Below are 17159 nucleotides of genomic sequence, written 5' to 3' on the forward strand. Positions count from 1 at the left end.
TACATAGCCATTATCCCTACACTGTTACCTTACTCTTAACCAGTGCCAAAAAAACGTTTGCCCAAATTGCGCACACTTCATTTTCACCGAGTCTTTTGCATTAAATCTACTGAAGCAGCTTAGGGTGTTTTTCTACATTAAAACAAATGTGAAATCCAAGTTGTAGTCAATCTGAATGCAAGAGCAAGCAGTAGGAATTTGGGGAATTCTCTCTACTGAAATCCCATTGAATTAATTTTTGAACCATATTGAAATGGGGAGACTAATCTCTTTGGTATTTTTATAGAAATCAATGCACTCTACATCTCACCCCTGAAATGCTTCAGCAGCTACCCAAAGTGTGACTAGCTTCTGACATTCTGTAGAACATGTACTGGAACATTTAATTGATTGACTTAACTTATCCTTACCAAGCGATCATGCGTATGCAGACTGCTATAGCTGCTAGATTGAGAGACATGTGAGGAAGAGCTTCCCAACATTCCTCCGTAACTTGGCTGGTGCATCCCATTCGATGAATTCCAAAGATCAGAAGAATTGTGATTTCCATCTTTTGGGGAAAAAGGATATTTTATTAATGAAGTTTAACTGAGAAAATTCAAACACTTCTATTTGATATCTAATCCTACTGTTCACAGCTGAGAAAACACAAACTATTGTGTGTAATCAAGACTTTCAATGACACCAGGTCCACGAGCAACATAGTAATAAATCTCAGCAGACCATGGTCAATCTTTGGCAAGAAACAAATTCATTACAAATAGATGTGAAACATTGCAGCTTTGTTTTAATAAAATTGAAGCTTCCAAATGTCAGTAAGTTTTCATTTGTTTGGAAACATACACTGTAGATTCAATGCAGATTGCACAGCAGTAACAAGCAACATAAAAATCACCTCCAGCACAAATTAGTGTTGGACAGCTCTTCAAGTACACTTTCCCACAGGCTTTATTTTAATATTATTTAAGAACGGCAACTTGCCTTGCATAAAGAACGCACTGGCGAACATGTTGCTGGGTGGTTTGGGTGATGGGTAACTGGGAGATTCCCTGTTAAAATCATCTGAGCTCGGAGAAGGTGCATAAACCTGCAGAAAGGAAGAAAAATTAAAATAAATCAGTAAAATGCTGCTTTTAAGTTTACAATGTTTTCGGGTTTCTGCTTCAAATGTAGGCAGTTGAAGATCAGAACAAAACTCAAAGCAGATGACGGCGTTTTATTTATATAAATAGAGAGGACACAAAAGAACGTAAACTACAAAAAGTGAAATCGTGTTTTGGAAAATTTGGTGGCCTATGGTTCAATTAAATTCAACATATTATTTGCAGATTTAATAGTTTTTACGTGTCACAACCATTTAGCAAATAAATCAACTTCAGGTAAAGGAAATACTTGTACTCATGTCACACACACCAGATCAATTCATTGCATAATACTTTATAGAACATTTACTTTCTCGACCATTTTGGCGTAGTTTGTTTACCCAAAAGTAATCCATGGCCTGACGTTGCTGTGTTATCTTAGGTTTCAATATTAAGCAATCTTCCAAAGGTTGCCATTAATCATGACAGGGGAATGACAAATGTTTCCCTTTGCTTCAAAATAAAGCCATGTACGAGCATTCTCAACTGTCAAGTACTAACCATCAGATCAAGTTTAGAAATGTTGGGGAAACAGAGAACCCACCCTTCCCTATCAAATCCAAACTGCTAGCTGCAACAGGCACAGCTCTGGGGCAGCTAGCTGCAACAGGCACAGATCTGGGGCAGAGCAGAAAAAAATGACAAAGTGTAACAGGACAGCTCAGGTTTAGAAAATATCTTTTTGTCATGTGTCACTTCAAATACATTAGCTTAAACAGGTTTAGTGGCTTCTGTCTTTGTATCACAAACAAACAGCATATGCCCAGGCAGTTGGTTAATCCATCACTGTCAACTAAAACTGAAGAATAAAGGCAACTTCATGGAGAAGATGTGCTTTGATCAATAAGAGAAAGCACTTGATGTTGTGTTACAAAATTGGAAATGCGAGCTGCAGTGTATATATATTTTACATCAGAGATCACCTATAGGAGTTCTGCTGTATTTCCACTCAGCCCAATTTTTATTTGAATGTCATATTTAACAAATAAAATAAGCAAACGACTCATCCATTGCTGAAACAAGATTTATACCCATCAAGTAATCTTAGCTCCAAATAATAGCAGTATGAATATTTTGTGAGCAGCATCTGTTATTTTCTACTTTCGAGCCTATCCAAAATACGCATACCTCTCAGCTTTTACGAACAGAAATAACTGCTCAGTTATGAAACAAGCTAGTGCCAGCCTTGATTCTGGGATCAAAGGCTTTGTGCGCCAAACCATATTGATGTGGTCTCAATAATTTCATTAGCTCCAGATGGAGTCTAAATAGTCAGCCAATGCCACAGAAAGACCAAGTTTCTCAGAGTTATAATCAGAACAGTCCACAAATTAGAAACAGATCCCTCGTGTCATCTGATCTCCTGCACCAATTCCTGTTTTTAACAGGCTAGTCTTGAGGTTCATTTCACTATCACAAACCAGAGAGCTAGGAGCTAAAATGACAAGCTGCTTTGCGTACATGATTATTTAAAGTTACAGATCAGCGCTCCCCTGATAGCTCAGTGAGTTTATCCAGTGAATAGTTAATGCATGCAGATCAGAAAAGGCCCGAGTTTAATGCTTAATCTGTGCTAAATTGGATCTCAGCTGGGGAGTTTACAGTCAATACAACAGTGGTTCCCAAACTGGAGCCTATAGAGACTTTCCAAGGGGTCTGCCAAGCCATGTGAAATGCAAACTAAAAGGAAGAGGACCAACTGCAGCCCCACATTTGCAGCATGGAGTGAACTACTCATCTCACTTAGGACAGGAGCAAACCACCTCCATATTCCTTTGAATAGGTGTGAATCACTGGATTATAACCAGCACATGGGAAGTGGAGGCCTGATCACTGTTCAGCTATTCATGGCAGTGGCCATGCTCACAAAGCTCAGCAGTGATGACTCCTTCAGTCGCATAGCCTGCTGACACTCTCAATCAAGGTTCGCACAGGAAGGGTCAAAAAGATATCAGATGACAAGTGCCTGTCAAAGTACTTGAACAAAAATTCAACTACTTCATTGAAGGAGAAAAATTGTCACTGCGGGTGACAAAATTCAATTTAATTACAGCTCAATAAATGATCCTTCATCAGCAGTAATTATTCAAACATCCATTATGAAACTAAAATTGAGCAAAATTTTAATTCTTGAAACGTTTTTATAACGCAAATCTTTAATTCATGGGTTTACAAACTAGAACAGATTGAACAAATGAGCTTGTCATTCTTTGAATAAGTACAATTTAACAGTATAGATCAGACCGTATTGCACCTGATCCATCCATTCCCTTGCTGCTTTGATGTGCTGGTGGAAATGGACATAACCTTCATGCTGAAACATCAATAAAGCATATTGTAGACAACACGCCTGTCTGGCAAGGAACAGAGCTCAATAGAAACCAAGAGCAGTCCACAGGAGTTACAGCAAAAAGCCAATAAAACTCATCTCTACTGACACAAATGGCAACGTTCCCACATCCTCCCCAAAGGCAAGGCAGATTAATCCAAAGACAGAAGTGACCTTCATTTATTGCTTAAAACAAACTCTAAAAGTCACAGAATAATTTTGAACTATAGCAGCAATACTATGTTGCCACTGTTTTGATGGAAAGATTAAATTTTAGCATTTATATATTCCCTATTAAGAATGGACTAATTTCAGTATGGATGAGTATTCTTGAACTGAGGAATACCTTCATGAACAGCTGTAGTCAATGGAAATACTGACTCAGATTTGATGAGAGTTTCTGCTACAAGTAACCATCAAGTAATTAAAACCCAACTTAAGTTGAAAAAAAGATCAGAAAGACCAATTATTATTTGAATCTAGCAGAAGCATCAGCTTTGCACTCATCTCAATAGCATATGTTGAAATATGCACTTAATTATAACATATTCCCGAAGCAAAATGGTCACGCTTTAATAAAACCGTTAAATATCAAACCAGAAATTGCTGAAGTCCCATGGTGAGAAAGCCTCACTTCATATCAATGCATAAACATTAAAATCCAACAACCAGTCCCTTACAAATTTTAAGACGAATGGGTGGGGTAGGGTGTTGGAAGAACGAATAAGAACAATGTCACACAAAAAAAACAGGATTTGGGAGGATAATTTAATGCCTGGATTTTGTCTCCACAATTTTTAATATGTGATGATTTTTTAAAGGCACTCCAGCCCTCAATTCCTATGATTTGGCTATTTAATTTTGAATTTAACCAACAACAATAAATGCCCAAGTCAAGAAATGATCAACCCACTGAGGAAGAGGAGAGAAGCAACTGTTCCATTTCATGCACTTCTTGCTGTTAATCTGGAAAAAACATGGATCACAGAGGCCTGAGGGCCAGTCGCTACAATCATCCATACAGATGATTCAATAAAACAAGAACAGTGCAAAACCTGCGTTATTAACTTCACTTTGGTTATACCGTTTTAGTATAATATTGTCTTCGGGTGTTCTTTTTGAAATGGGTGGGACTTTTTCTTTCTCATTGGGTCTTTCTAACAAGTGTAAAAATAATGAATTTCAGTGCCTCTTATGTGCCACATTTACGTTCATTAATATCACAAAAACAAATTACCTGTCATTTAGCACATTGCTGTTTGTGGAAACTTCCTGTGCGAAAGTTGACTGCTGTGTTTCCTACCTCACTGACTACATGAAAAGTATTTCATTGGTTGTAAGGTACTTTGAGCCGCTCAGAGGCTGTGGCAGATGCTCCATACATGCAAACCTTTCTTTTTCATCTTAAAAGGGAAGTCGAGGGGCAGAGCAACTTTTTTTTTTTGTTCATGGGACGTGGGCACCGCGGCTGAGCTAGTATTTACTGCCCATTCCTAATTGCCCTTGAGGGAGCAATCCAGAGTCAACCAAATTGCTGTGGGCCTGGCGTCACATGTAGGTCTGGCGTCGCATGTAGGCCAGACCAGGTAAGGATGGCAGATTTCCTTCTCTAAAAGGACGTTAGTGAACCAGCTGGGTTTTTTATGACAATGGTTTCATGGGCATCATTAGACTTATAATTGCAGATTTTTATTGAATTTAAATTTCACCATCTGAAGTGGCGGATTTCGAACCCGGGCCCCAGAGTATTTCTGGTTTACTAGTCCAGTGACCAAATCACTACGCCACCACCTCCCCTTATTTAGTACTCCAGTACTTGGGTCTTTGGCATCTGAAGGCACGGTACCCAATGGTGGGGAAGATGCACACAGGCCAAAATAAAATGTGTCAACTGCAGTTAAAGCCAAAGTGATCCAGACAAATTTACAATATCTCTGGAGTGGAAAACTTCACAAATGCATGAAATACTGAGAAATATGAATTTTCCTTATTAGCTTTAGAAATTATAATGGTCTAAGTATATAATTTTAATATAATGTAAGGGGGTCAGGTCATTGGAAATGTGCCCCATTTGTTTTAGGAGTCCTTACAATAAAGCATGTTGTAAAGCTGTATATACTTGATATTTCACTGGAACATAGGGACAGGAATAGGTCATTCAGCTCCTTAATACTGCACTGCCTTTCAATAAGATCGTGGGTGACCTGTATCCTTACGCCTTCCTCCCACTTTGCCTCCATATTCCTCAATATCCCTGGCTAGCAAAAATCTTATCCATTTTAGAATCACTCAGCATCCACAGCTTTTTGTGGGAGCGAGTTCTTGTCTTCTACCATTCTTTGCACGTTGAAATACTTCCTAACTTTTCTCCTGAACAGCCTGGCTCTGATTTTCTGCCCCATTATCATCGTCTAACACACCAGCAGATAAAAATTCTCTCCATCACCCTTGCAATTCCTTTCAAAATCCCAGGGAATATAAACCTAGTTTATGTAATCTTGTAAACCTAGTTTATGTATTCTTGTAATTTAACCCTTGGAACCCTGGCAACATGCTGGTGAATCTACAATGAACCTGCTCCTGGACTAAGATATTTAAAAAGAAAATAAGTACATTTGACAGTTAGAATAAAACAGGCCCACTTCGAATCCAGGTTATGAATGTGAACAAATTATAACAAAAGCAAAATACTGCCCGATTCTGTATATCTGAAATAAAAACAAAGCGCTGGAAACATTCAGCAGGTCTGGCAGCATCTGTGAAGATAAACAGAGTTATCATTTCAGATCAAGGCCCTTTCTTCAGAACTGAAGGGAGATAAAATGTAATAAGCAAGTGAAGGCGGAGAGAGAGAGACAAGGAGAGAGAGAGAGGAGAGAAGAGCAGAGAGAGAGCAGAGAGGGAGAGAGGAGAGAGAGAGAAGAGAGGAGCAAGAGAGCGAGAAAAGGGAAGGTTTGAGATAGAATACGAGTGTGAGAGAGATGACCTGACAAAATACTTCATGGTACAAAAGGCAAGGAGTGTGATGATGGTTGCAATCTTTCGAGTCAGTTTCCCATCAGTTCCATCACTTTATGTTCTAAATGGAAGGTTGTGCAAACAGCAAATACAATTACCGTGAGAATTTTTGCGACTCAATGAAGACTACTTTAGGCACTCAATGTTAAAATCAACTATCCTGAGGTTAAGTTTAGTATAGTGTCGGTTAGACACAGTGGTTGAAACTTATTGTACTCTGCCCAATCTGCATGGTGTCCAAAACGTCTTTATAGCTCCATCCCCAGCCATACTTATAGGCTCAAGCTGACCGATTGAGCACTAATTGAACAAAGAAATGGGAAGTGAAAGAGAAAATGCTGGAAAATCTCAGCAAGTCTGGCAGCATCTGTAGGGAGAGAAAAGAGCTAACGTTTTGAGTCAAATGACTCTTTGTCAAAGCTAACAGACAGAAACAGTGGGAAATATTTATACTGTGGAGTGAGAATGAAAGATGAGTCATAGCCACAGAAACCCAGGGAAACCGGGTGCTAATGGCCACAGAAACCAAGGGGAAGGAGTCCACAGAGAGGACAAAAGATGTGAAAGGTCAAACAGCAGGGAAACTAACATCAGAGGATGAATGGTAGATGTGGGAGGGAGGGGAAGGGGGAAGCAAACAGGAGAAAGGTGAAGGAAAGGTGGATAAGATTGAGGGGGGAAATTAAATGTATATTAATAAAGAAAGAAATGGTAAAGGACAGTTAAAATGAAATGAAAACAAATGAGTCGAAGTGGGGTACAGCTGATCATCTGAAGTTGTTGAATTCGATGTTCAGGCCGGAAGATGAGATGTTGTTCCTCCAGTTTGCGTTGCGCTTCACTGGAACATTGCAGCAGGCCAAGAACAGACATGTGGGCATGGGAGCAGGGTCTTTTGTTAAATTGGCAAGCAACAGGAAGGTCAGGGTCCTGAATGCGCACAGGCCAAAGGTGCTCAGCAAAGTGATCACCCAGTCTGCGTTTGGTCTCTCCGATATAGAGGACTGTTTGCACCTATGGATTTACCCCCCAATTAGCAAGTGCGAGATTGTTCAATGGCACTGAGAGTTTGCCTAAATAATTTCTAAGAGAGGCTAACTCCCATCAATTCAGTGAAATTGAAATCTAGCACCCAGACACACCTGACTCAACCAATGGACAAATTTTAAAAATCCAACAACTTACATAAAATGAAATGAAAATCGCTTATTGTCACGAGTAGGCTGCAATGAAGTTACTGTGAAAAGCCACTAGTCGCCACATTCCAGCGCCTGTTCGGGGAGGCTGGTACGGGATTTTCTCCAATTGCTATTTTAACAAATTAAATTTTAATCAGTCAATCACAGAAAGCTTTCATATGTCTGGATTACTAATAAGCTTGAGGGAAAAATGCAAGTAAGTACACTTAGAGCAGAGAAGGAGCTGTTCCACGTATGGTGTCAGTGTTAGCTCTTTGCTGAAGTATCCAAAATTAATCCCACATCCCTGCTCTTTCCTCACAGCCTTGTATCGTCTCCTCAATCTTGTATCATCCTTTGCTTCAAATGTTTATCTCTAGCAATGAAAACTGGTCATGCTACACGACCAACAGTCTCATGGCAATTGCTTCCGGCTTTAGTATTTCTACTTTACCTAATCACTGTATATTAATCTATAATTTTGTCTCTTTATCAAGGTTGGTAACTGTGTGCAATTGTGCAACAAGTATAAGTTTTTAAATCACACTGATGGGAACCAAACATCCACAGTATTTGTTAGAAGTTAATTACGAGGTGAAAGTTTTTCTCGAAGCAGAACAATACATGTTAAAATGAGATTCTTGTTGCATTTAGATAGGGTAATTATAGTTGAAGAGAGGTGGATAAATATTCCAATTAGACTTTGTGCAAATCTATATCTCCATATGGCAACCCCAATATGCTAAATGCAAGCCACTGCATCACCGCTCTCTCTATAGGCACAAGGTGATCCATCATCTGGTACAACGATGACCCCAGTCTTTACTGCATGGTAGCAATTTCACAGAAATACAAAGTCAATTATCTCCTACTTTGTAAATGTCATGGCAGTGGGTCATTATCATTTACTTAAAAACCTGAATAAATGGAAAACATACAAAGCCTGGAATGGCATGCAGATGGCTCAGCTTCAAACTTTACAACCAACGCAGTGTTGATCACCACAAAAACTGAATTTTAGTAGTCTGATTTTCCGGCTTTAAACAAAGCCAAAGATAAAACACCTTGCAGTGGCAAGACTTTCTTGGGGAGCAAATCAGAGCACAAATCAGCAGGCACAAGTATCCAAGCACAGGGTACCAATCCAATAGACCCCCAGTAACAGCAGCTGTGGAAATGTCCATTGTCCAACAGATCCCACCCTCCTGGCTAAAGGAGGGCTAAATGTCGACGTAACAGCAATTAATTTATAAAAAGGATCTGATTTGACTTCAAAATAAGAACCACGTCTGGAAATATGCAAACAGATTAACTCACAACAATATACCAAGTATAATTACTTTACGCGAACACACTATACAATTAATTATTTTCTGGTATCAAAACTGCAAATTTTAGATGTGGTTGAATTTTGTGGAGTCTTAAAATACAAAGCTTGCAGCTTAAAAAGATGATAAAGACAGTCTTTAGACCACTGACCCCAATCACCTATTCTTTCCCCCACTCTCACAATTAACGTTCCAAAAGTTATTTTATGTGTTTATTAGTGTGTACATTTCATAAACGCACAGGAAAAGTTGCAGGCTCTTATTTGGCACAACCTCCTGTAATTAATTATTTGGAATTCACAGAGGATTTTTAGGGCATTGACATCTGCACACAGGTCTCTGGCATAATTTATTATCTATTTACTCACTGTGCAAGCTCAGAAAGGTCACCTTTGACCTACTGCAGGCACATGCTATCAATTTTCTTCGGATTCCCCTCAACAATATCCAACCCTACTATCCCTTACGAGCTGGAAATACTTAAAAGATCAAAGCTGTGCTTTACTGCTTCAAGAACAAAGAGCATGTTCTAATGAAGAAATAAGGCAAAACACAAAATTACATCAACTTTCTAAGTCTACTTACAAGCCCCAACACACACCACCTACTAACAGCTGCAATTAAATTAAAAAAGCAGCATTTTAAATAATACTCGAGAACCTCCTCTCATTCATCAAATCTAATTCCACGCCAGACAAACTTACGCTGCATTTATTAGACCTACATTTTCATCTGATAAAGAATGATCTAAGTTAATAGAAGAAGGAGCACACAATTCGGAATAAAACTATTCACAAGCACACATCAAAATCAGATTTTGAATTTTCCAGTTTAGGAGAGTTTATGAAATTTTTGACAATGCTGTATTTCCTCATTCACCTAACACACAATAATATTGTTGGGGAAAGAAACACCTGATTGGTCACTTCCGACCTACACAATGCACCATGTCGCTGGATAAGGTGTAAAACTGTGTACAAAGTCCTGGGTTTCAAAGAGAATATCAGTGACATGACTGAGAATTAGATTTAACTCCCTGTAGGGTCAAGAATGCTCATTTGATTCGAAACAGATGGAACAATATGAAAGCCAGTTTCTGGACCTCATCTTTAAACAGGAAATTCAGAGCTAACCAACTGGCTGTTTCGTAATTGTTCCCAGAGACTCTTATTGCGCTTCTAAACTTTTTTTGTTGGTAAACAGTCCTTAATCTTTCCATTTATGTTTGATCAATGTTCAGAATGTAACACAAACAATTTGCACTAAAATTTATGTTGTAGGCAAAACAAGTTATAGAGGAACTAGTGTATTTTGTGCAAATGTGCACGAATAAAACTTATGCAGCATCAAAAAATACACTAGACGCTCTAGACATACAAACACCAATTACTTTTCAGAAATACAGCCAAGTAGAATATAACTGCTTGCTTTATACACTAAAATATTACAACTGTTGACAACTCTGTGTCTATTGTGCCACTAATCATGTTATCCAATTACAACACAAATGTCACACAAAGGAAATTGACACTCACCGTTTTCCTATTGTAATAATACATAAGTGAATTGCTGCCCATACCAGGCACTGTGTAAGCGCAATACATGTTGCTGGCTAAATCTAGTGCAGAGAGATCAGCAACCGTGCACTTCACAGTGCAACACATTCAACTGCACAGTTTCAGGCAGGCTAATTCTTTAATCTTTCCACACATGGATCTACTCAGAAGGAACTTATGCAAAGTAGACTGAACCATTCTACTCTACAACGAGGGGAGGGAGGTGGAGCTTTATTGGCTGCATTCCATATTCAGTCTTGGAAGTGGACTTGTCAAAGCATAGACACAATTAAATGGGAACATTGAAGTACAGCAGGAGAGAAAATAGTTATCTCCAAAAACTGTATAATGGCTAACTATCTTTTCATATCCTTTATTGTGATCATTAGCTTCATTTAATGAAGCAAAGGCTAAAATAGAAAAAAAGCTACATTTAATCCATTTGCTTTAATTAAATTAGCACACTTGTAGTAATAAAGACTTGGTCTAATACACTCTGGCAACACAGCCATCTGTCTCGGTCCCAAATTACCAAGTATGTAAATAAAGATATGAACAAAGGCATTTTACATGAGAAAAAAGTGACCACTGTAAATCCATGGTGCAGAGAAACAGGAAACTACTCAAATAGAGCTGTACTCTCTAAACTCATTATAACATTTCCCAAGAGCCCAACATTTGATAGTTGATAATGCGGCTCATGGTATAATGAAGGTCTGGTTGTTTTATATTAAGAGATAATATTACATTGCAGTCTTATGACAAGACAGTGCAATTGAAAAAAAGCCCTGAAACATGAAATATAAAGTGATTGAATTTTCTTCAACTATTTTGTGTCCTGTTTAACTTAGTAAAAAAACCAAAGGACGTGAAAGGCATTCAGAAGTACAAAATACACCAGAGTAGAAAAAGCAAATTCATTAACACGCATACACAAGCCTCACTCTGGTGAAGCTGAGAAGCAGCTGCAAAAGGACAATATACGTCAGGCTAATAAAATGCCAGGCAAAATGACGTGCAACTTCCTCCAGAGACCACGAGGACCTATTTTGGTCCTGTGAGGCCAGTGGAAAAGCTTTGATTTACAATTAACAATTCCATTCACTGAACCTCCTTATAAATGTTTTGTCTCTTCAGGCAGTGATATGTTAAAAAGGGCTTTAAATCTCCCCAAGTCTCCCTTGATATTGATATTGCATGACACGAAAAAATTGAATCGCTGCAAAACACTGTTTAGAAAATGGAAAGGAAAGAACATTTTACTAGATACCAAAATTCTGTGCTTTAATGAATTGTTTGCACAGTCTTACTACAAAAAAAAATCAACATCGCTGATTGAACTATTATGCCTCAAAATTGTGGTATATCCACATTCAAGCTGAAACTATCAAATTGAACGATACCTCTTTTCTGGACAATAGCAACTCAAGGCAACTATTTATCACATTAACGTCACGGAAGTGTTAATCCTAGCTTCTGTCGGCCAAACAAGTCAGCTGGAGACGCTTTTAAACCTTTATTTTAGCCAGACATAATTACTGGGGGAGACGCACAGAAAGTGACCTGAATTACTGCCACTTCTGACCTTGCATCCTGTACTGAGCAGTGACATCAGTCATGCACAAACTGTATTGAATAATTTGAGCAAAATCTTCCGGCTGTTCATGCTGGCAGTGTTTTCCAGTCCTGCCTATGGCACACCCCCACCACAGGTTTCCTGGCAGCGTGGGGTGGAGTCAACACGAAATGCTGTTGGCAGCGGTGGGACCAGAAGATCCCGCAGCCAGCCAATGGCGTGCCACCTCTGGCAGCAGAGAAACATGCTGCGGGAGGCCAGACAAACTCGCCGGTTATTTTTATTTTTTTTTACAAAGATAGGATTTACAACACAAGACAGCGTTAGAGGCTTAGACATTTTCCACGGTTATCAAGAATTGTGATGTCACGCAAAGATTAATCCATGGCGTCCGTCAACAATAATCATCAGCTCTAAACCCAAAAGGATGCTGCATCCAAATGATGTTTCCATTCATAATCAATTGTGACCGACATTTTGTTCCGAGAACTGAATCCCTTCACCAGGAATTGGGTCAGAGTCGCCAAGTCGACAGGAAATATATAAAGATCTTAAAAGATCCTTAAAATTAGGCTACTGATCTGATTAGCTGGGATCAATTCAAGGGTGATTAGCCTTTTGTAATATATAAAAAACACAGAAATACAATACGCTTGATTATATTTATGTGGATATACATTTACTAAGATAATCTTGAAGAAGGAACATGTTCTATTGCATTACATAATTCTCAATGCCCTAAAAATTACATCTTGGTGTTCAATCAGGTTTTTTGATCGTACTTACTTATGTTAAATATTTTTCAATACTGGGGTCAGTGGTGACCTGCAAAGATTCTACGCATACCTCCCCCTTGTACTAGGCCAAGTTTCATTCATTACTTACAGGAATAGCAAAAAAACGTGATGACATATGAAGTGGGATTCTCCATAACACATCAACTCTCAGATTATCTCAATTAGCTGTTTTAGAAGAGCACTGGACAATAATTACAAAGTGGCAGAAGTAGTGGCAGGTGCATGGGCATCATTCCATTTACAACATAGATTGTGACAATTCATAATAAAGCTTAACCCGTTTAACAGTTTTGAAAAGAACTTATCAAAAAAGAGATGTTATTGAAGTCTTTTTTATATTTATAATATTAACAATTACAGGCACACATTCCCAAATAAAATTACGAAGCAGGTGCAGAATTTAAACAGGTTATCTATTTTCTAGATTAGGTGCCAAATAAAGAACTCAATATGATTTGCTGCAACTTAGTTACCAGAATAGGAAACCCCCTCCCCACTACAAAACCGAAACATATGCTGAACTCCGTGGTCAGTGTCTGTGTGGCCTTATGATAATGGATTGTGAGACTTCCGGTTGCGGCTATGACCAGCTAAGTCGCACGTTTGGCTGCTCCTGCTACAAAGGTGTTTTCGGGCCGATTGGAGGGCCCCAACGGCGCTGTAAGGACAAATCCCGGTGGGGGAAGGCTCCCTGAAGAGAACCAGACCAACTTTATGGTCGGTACCCGGAGTGGGGTGGTAAAGAAAGCAACAGCAGCTCCCAAAAAAAAGCGGGGGAAGAAGACCAAAATGGCGGCCGGTGGCGCACCCGAGGAATGGAGGAAATGGGCGGAGGAGCAGCAGGCCGCTCTCCTGCGCTTCTTTACGGAGCTGAAAATGGAGCTCTTGGAGTCAATGAATGCGACGACCACCAGGCTGATGGGAGCCCAGGCGACCCAAGAGGCGTCGATTCGGGAGCTGCAACAGGAGATGACTGTGAGGGAGGAGGAGGCCACGGTCCTCGTGGGAAAGGTAGAGGTGCACGAGGCACTCCACCTGAAATGGCAGAGCCGTTTTGAGGAGCTGGATACCCGAATGAGGCGGAAGAACCTGAGGATCCTGGGCCTGGCAGAAGGCCTGGAGGGGTCAGACCTCCCGGGATATGTAGCAGAAATGCTGAGCTCCCTGATGGGGGCAGGGGCCGTCCCCTCGCCCCTGGAGCTGGAAGAGGCCTACAGGGTCATGGCTAGGAGGCCAAGAGCAAATGAGCCCCCGAGAGCGGTGCTGGTGCGGTTCCAGCGACTCAGCGACCGTGAGAGAGTGCTGGAGTGGGCCAAGAGGGAAAGGAGCAGCAAGTGGGAGAATTCGATGGTGAGGGTCTACCAGGACTGGAGTGCGGAGGTGGCAAAGCGGCGGGCCCGGTACAACCGGACGAAGGCGGTGCTACATGCAAAACGGATCAGGTTCGGAATGCTGCAGCCAGCGCGCTTGTGGGTCACCTACAGGAACCAACACCACTATTTTGAGTCCCCAGAGGAGGCGTGGGCCTTTGTACAGGAAGAGAAACTGGACTCGAATTAGACCCAGGGGATACTTGGCGGCCGTAGCCGCTCGGGTACTTTCAGCTGAATTCTCTGTTTGGATTTTGAACTCTTGCTGTGGTTTTTCTTCTGATGTTTTTTCCCCCTTTGCCAACTTCCCTTAGTTATTGTTATTGTGGTTATTCATGGTTATTTATGGTTATTTATGCTGTTTGGTAGAGGGCGACTGTTAAGTACATCGTTATTTGTTATTTATCTGTTATTTATAATGTTAAGTTGGGGAGGTGGGACGGGGGGGGAGAGGGGCCCCTAGGGGGGGTTCTTTTACAGGCATGGACGGGGACGGGGGTGGAGCTGAAGATGGCGGGGTGGGGGGTGGCAGGGCGAAAGCGCGGGCTTTCCTCTGTTTTCCCGCGCGTGGGGCAGAGGAGGGGGGGAGGGGAGGAGTGCGGGGCGTGGCTAGCAATGGCGACCTTTCCCGCGCTGGAGCGGGGCCAGGGAGGAGTGGCAAGGGGGGGGAGGCCCCCCCCCGAGCCGGGGGGAGTCGGAGTGTGGCAGGAGCAGCCGGGTCAGCGTGAACCAGCTGACTTACGGGAGTACGATGGAGGGTACATCGCGGCTAGGAGGGGTCCTAGCCTGGGGGGGGGGGGGGGGGAGGGGGGTTAGGGAGGGACACCGGGTTGCTGCTGAAAAGACCAGAAACGGGAAGTGGAGGACTGGAGAGGTGGGGGGAGGGGGACATCGCCATGGGGAGCGGGTCAGAAGGGGAGGGTCGACCCGGGGCGAGCAGGGAACAGGACATGGCTAATCGGCAGGGGAAGGGGGCGGGTCGTCCCGCGACCCGGCTGATCACTTGGAACGTGAGGGGGTTGAATGGGCCGGTCAAGAGATCAAGGGTATTCTCACACCTGAAGGGACTGAAGGCTGATGTAGCAATGTTACAGGAGACCCATTTGAAGGTAGTGGACCAGGTTCGCCTGAGAAGGGGGTGGGTGGGACAGGTGTTCCACTCTGGATTGGACGCAAAGAACCGGGGGGTGGCGATTCTGGTGGGAAAGAGGGTGTCATTCGTGGCGGAGGAGGTGGTGGCGGATAAGGAGGGTAGGTATGTGATGGTGAAGGGTAAGCTGCAGGGGGAGAAAGTGGTGATGGTCAACGTATATGCCCCGAACTGGGATGACGCGGGTTTTATGAGGCGCCTATTGGGCCTCATTCCGGGACTGGAGGCAGGGGGCTTGATCATGGGGGGGGACTTTAACACAGTGCTGGACCCCGGGCTAGACAGATCGAGCTCAAGGACCAATAGGAGACCGGCAGCGGCAGAAGTGCTGAGGGGGTACATGGAGCAGATGGGAGGAGTAGACCCATGGAGGTTTGGTAGGCCGAGGGCGAGGGAGTATTCCTTTTTCTCCCACGTCCATAGAGTGTACTCCAGAATCGATTTCTTCGTGTTGAGCAGGGGGCTGATCCCGAGGGTACGGGAAGCTGAGTACTCGGCCATTGCGATCTCTGATCATGCACCGCATTGGGTGGATGTGGAAATGGGGGAGGCGCGGGACCAGCGCCCGCTGTGGCGGCTGGATGTAGGGCTGTTAGCGGACGACGAGGTGTGTAAGAGGGTCCGGAAGAGCATTGAGAGCTATCTGGACTTGAATGACACGGGTGAGGTGCAGGTGGGGATGGTCTGGGAGGCCCTGAAGGCAGTGATCAGGGGAGAGCTGATCTCCATAAGGGCGCACAGAGAAAGAAAGGAGAGGCAGGAGAGGGAGAGGCTGGTGGGGGAGCTATTGGAAGTGGATAGGAGATATGCGGAGGCACCAGAGGAGGGGCTGCTGGGAGAACGGCGCAGCCTGCAGGTCAAGTTCGACCTGCTGACCACCAGGAAGGCAGAGACGCAGTGGAGAAGGGCACAGGGCGCGGTCTATGAGTATGGGGAAAAGGCGAGCAGGATGCTGGCACACCAGCTTCGCAAACGAGATGCGGCTAGGGAGATTGGGGGAGTGAAGGAGAGGGGCGGGAAGGTAGTGCAGAAGGGGCAAGAAGTGAACGGGGTCTTCAGGGATTTTTACAAGGAGTTGTATCGGTCTGAGCCGCCGACGAGGAGAGGGGGAATGGAGGACTTCCTAAACAAATTGAGGTTCCCAAGGGTCCAGGAGGGGCTGGTAGAAGGGCTGGGGGCGCCAATAGGGCTAGAGGAGCTAGTCAAGGGAATAGGTCAGATGCAAGCGGGGAAGGCGCCGGGGCCAGATGGGTTCCCGGTGGAATTCTATAAGAAAAATGTGGACTTGGTGGGACCGGTACTGGTACGAGCCTTTAATGAGGCGCGAGAGGGGGGGGGTTCTGCCCCCGACAATGTCGCAGGCTCTGATCTCCCTGATATTGAAGCGGGATAAAGACCCCGTGCAGTGCGGGTCCTACAGGCCTATCTCGCTTCTGAACGTGGATGCCAAGTTGCTGGCAAAGATCCTGGCAGCTAGAATAGAGGATTGTGTGCCAGGGGTAATCCATGAGGACCAGACGGGGTTCGTGAAGGGGCGGCAGCTCAACACGAACGTGCGGAGATTGCTGAATGTAATTATGATGCCGGCAGTGGAGGGGGAGGCTGAGATAGTGGTAGCGCTGGACGCGGAGAAGGCATTCGATAGGGTGGAGTGGGAGTACCTGTGGGAGACGTTGGAACGGTTTGGGTTTGGGGAAGGGTTTATTAAGTGGGTG

The 17159-nt window shown here is 42.9% G+C and overlaps 1 protein-coding gene and 1 long non-coding RNA gene across 17 annotated transcripts in view; one reads left to right on the top strand and one right to left on the bottom strand.

Moving 5' to 3' along the window:
- tcf12 (transcription factor 12) overlaps positions 1-17159 on the bottom strand; it is a 367875-nt gene that overhangs the window by 110233 nt on the left and 240483 nt on the right. For 14 of the 16 annotated variants that reach the window (XM_038813403.1, XM_038813410.1, XM_038813409.1 and 11 more), the window contains 2 exons: positions 982-1087; positions 411-550 (listed from right to left, as the gene is read on the bottom strand). In XM_038813403.1, coding sequence (XP_038669331.1) covers positions 411-550; positions 982-1087 — 246 coding nt within the window. Of the gene's footprint in view, positions 1-410; positions 551-981; positions 1088-10530; positions 10700-17159 lie in introns of those variants that run through there. The other 2 variants (XM_038813413.1, XM_038813416.1) reach the window with 2 other exon arrangements.
- Positions 1-17159, top strand: part of LOC119974487 — a 104050-nt gene that overhangs the window by 25514 nt on the left and 61377 nt on the right. The window lies entirely within an intron of this gene.

Source organism: Scyliorhinus canicula, chromosome 12, assembly GCF_902713615.1.
Source record: "Scyliorhinus canicula chromosome 12, sScyCan1.1, whole genome shotgun sequence".
Lineage (NCBI taxonomy): Eukaryota > Metazoa > Chordata > Chondrichthyes > Carcharhiniformes > Scyliorhinidae > Scyliorhinus > Scyliorhinus canicula.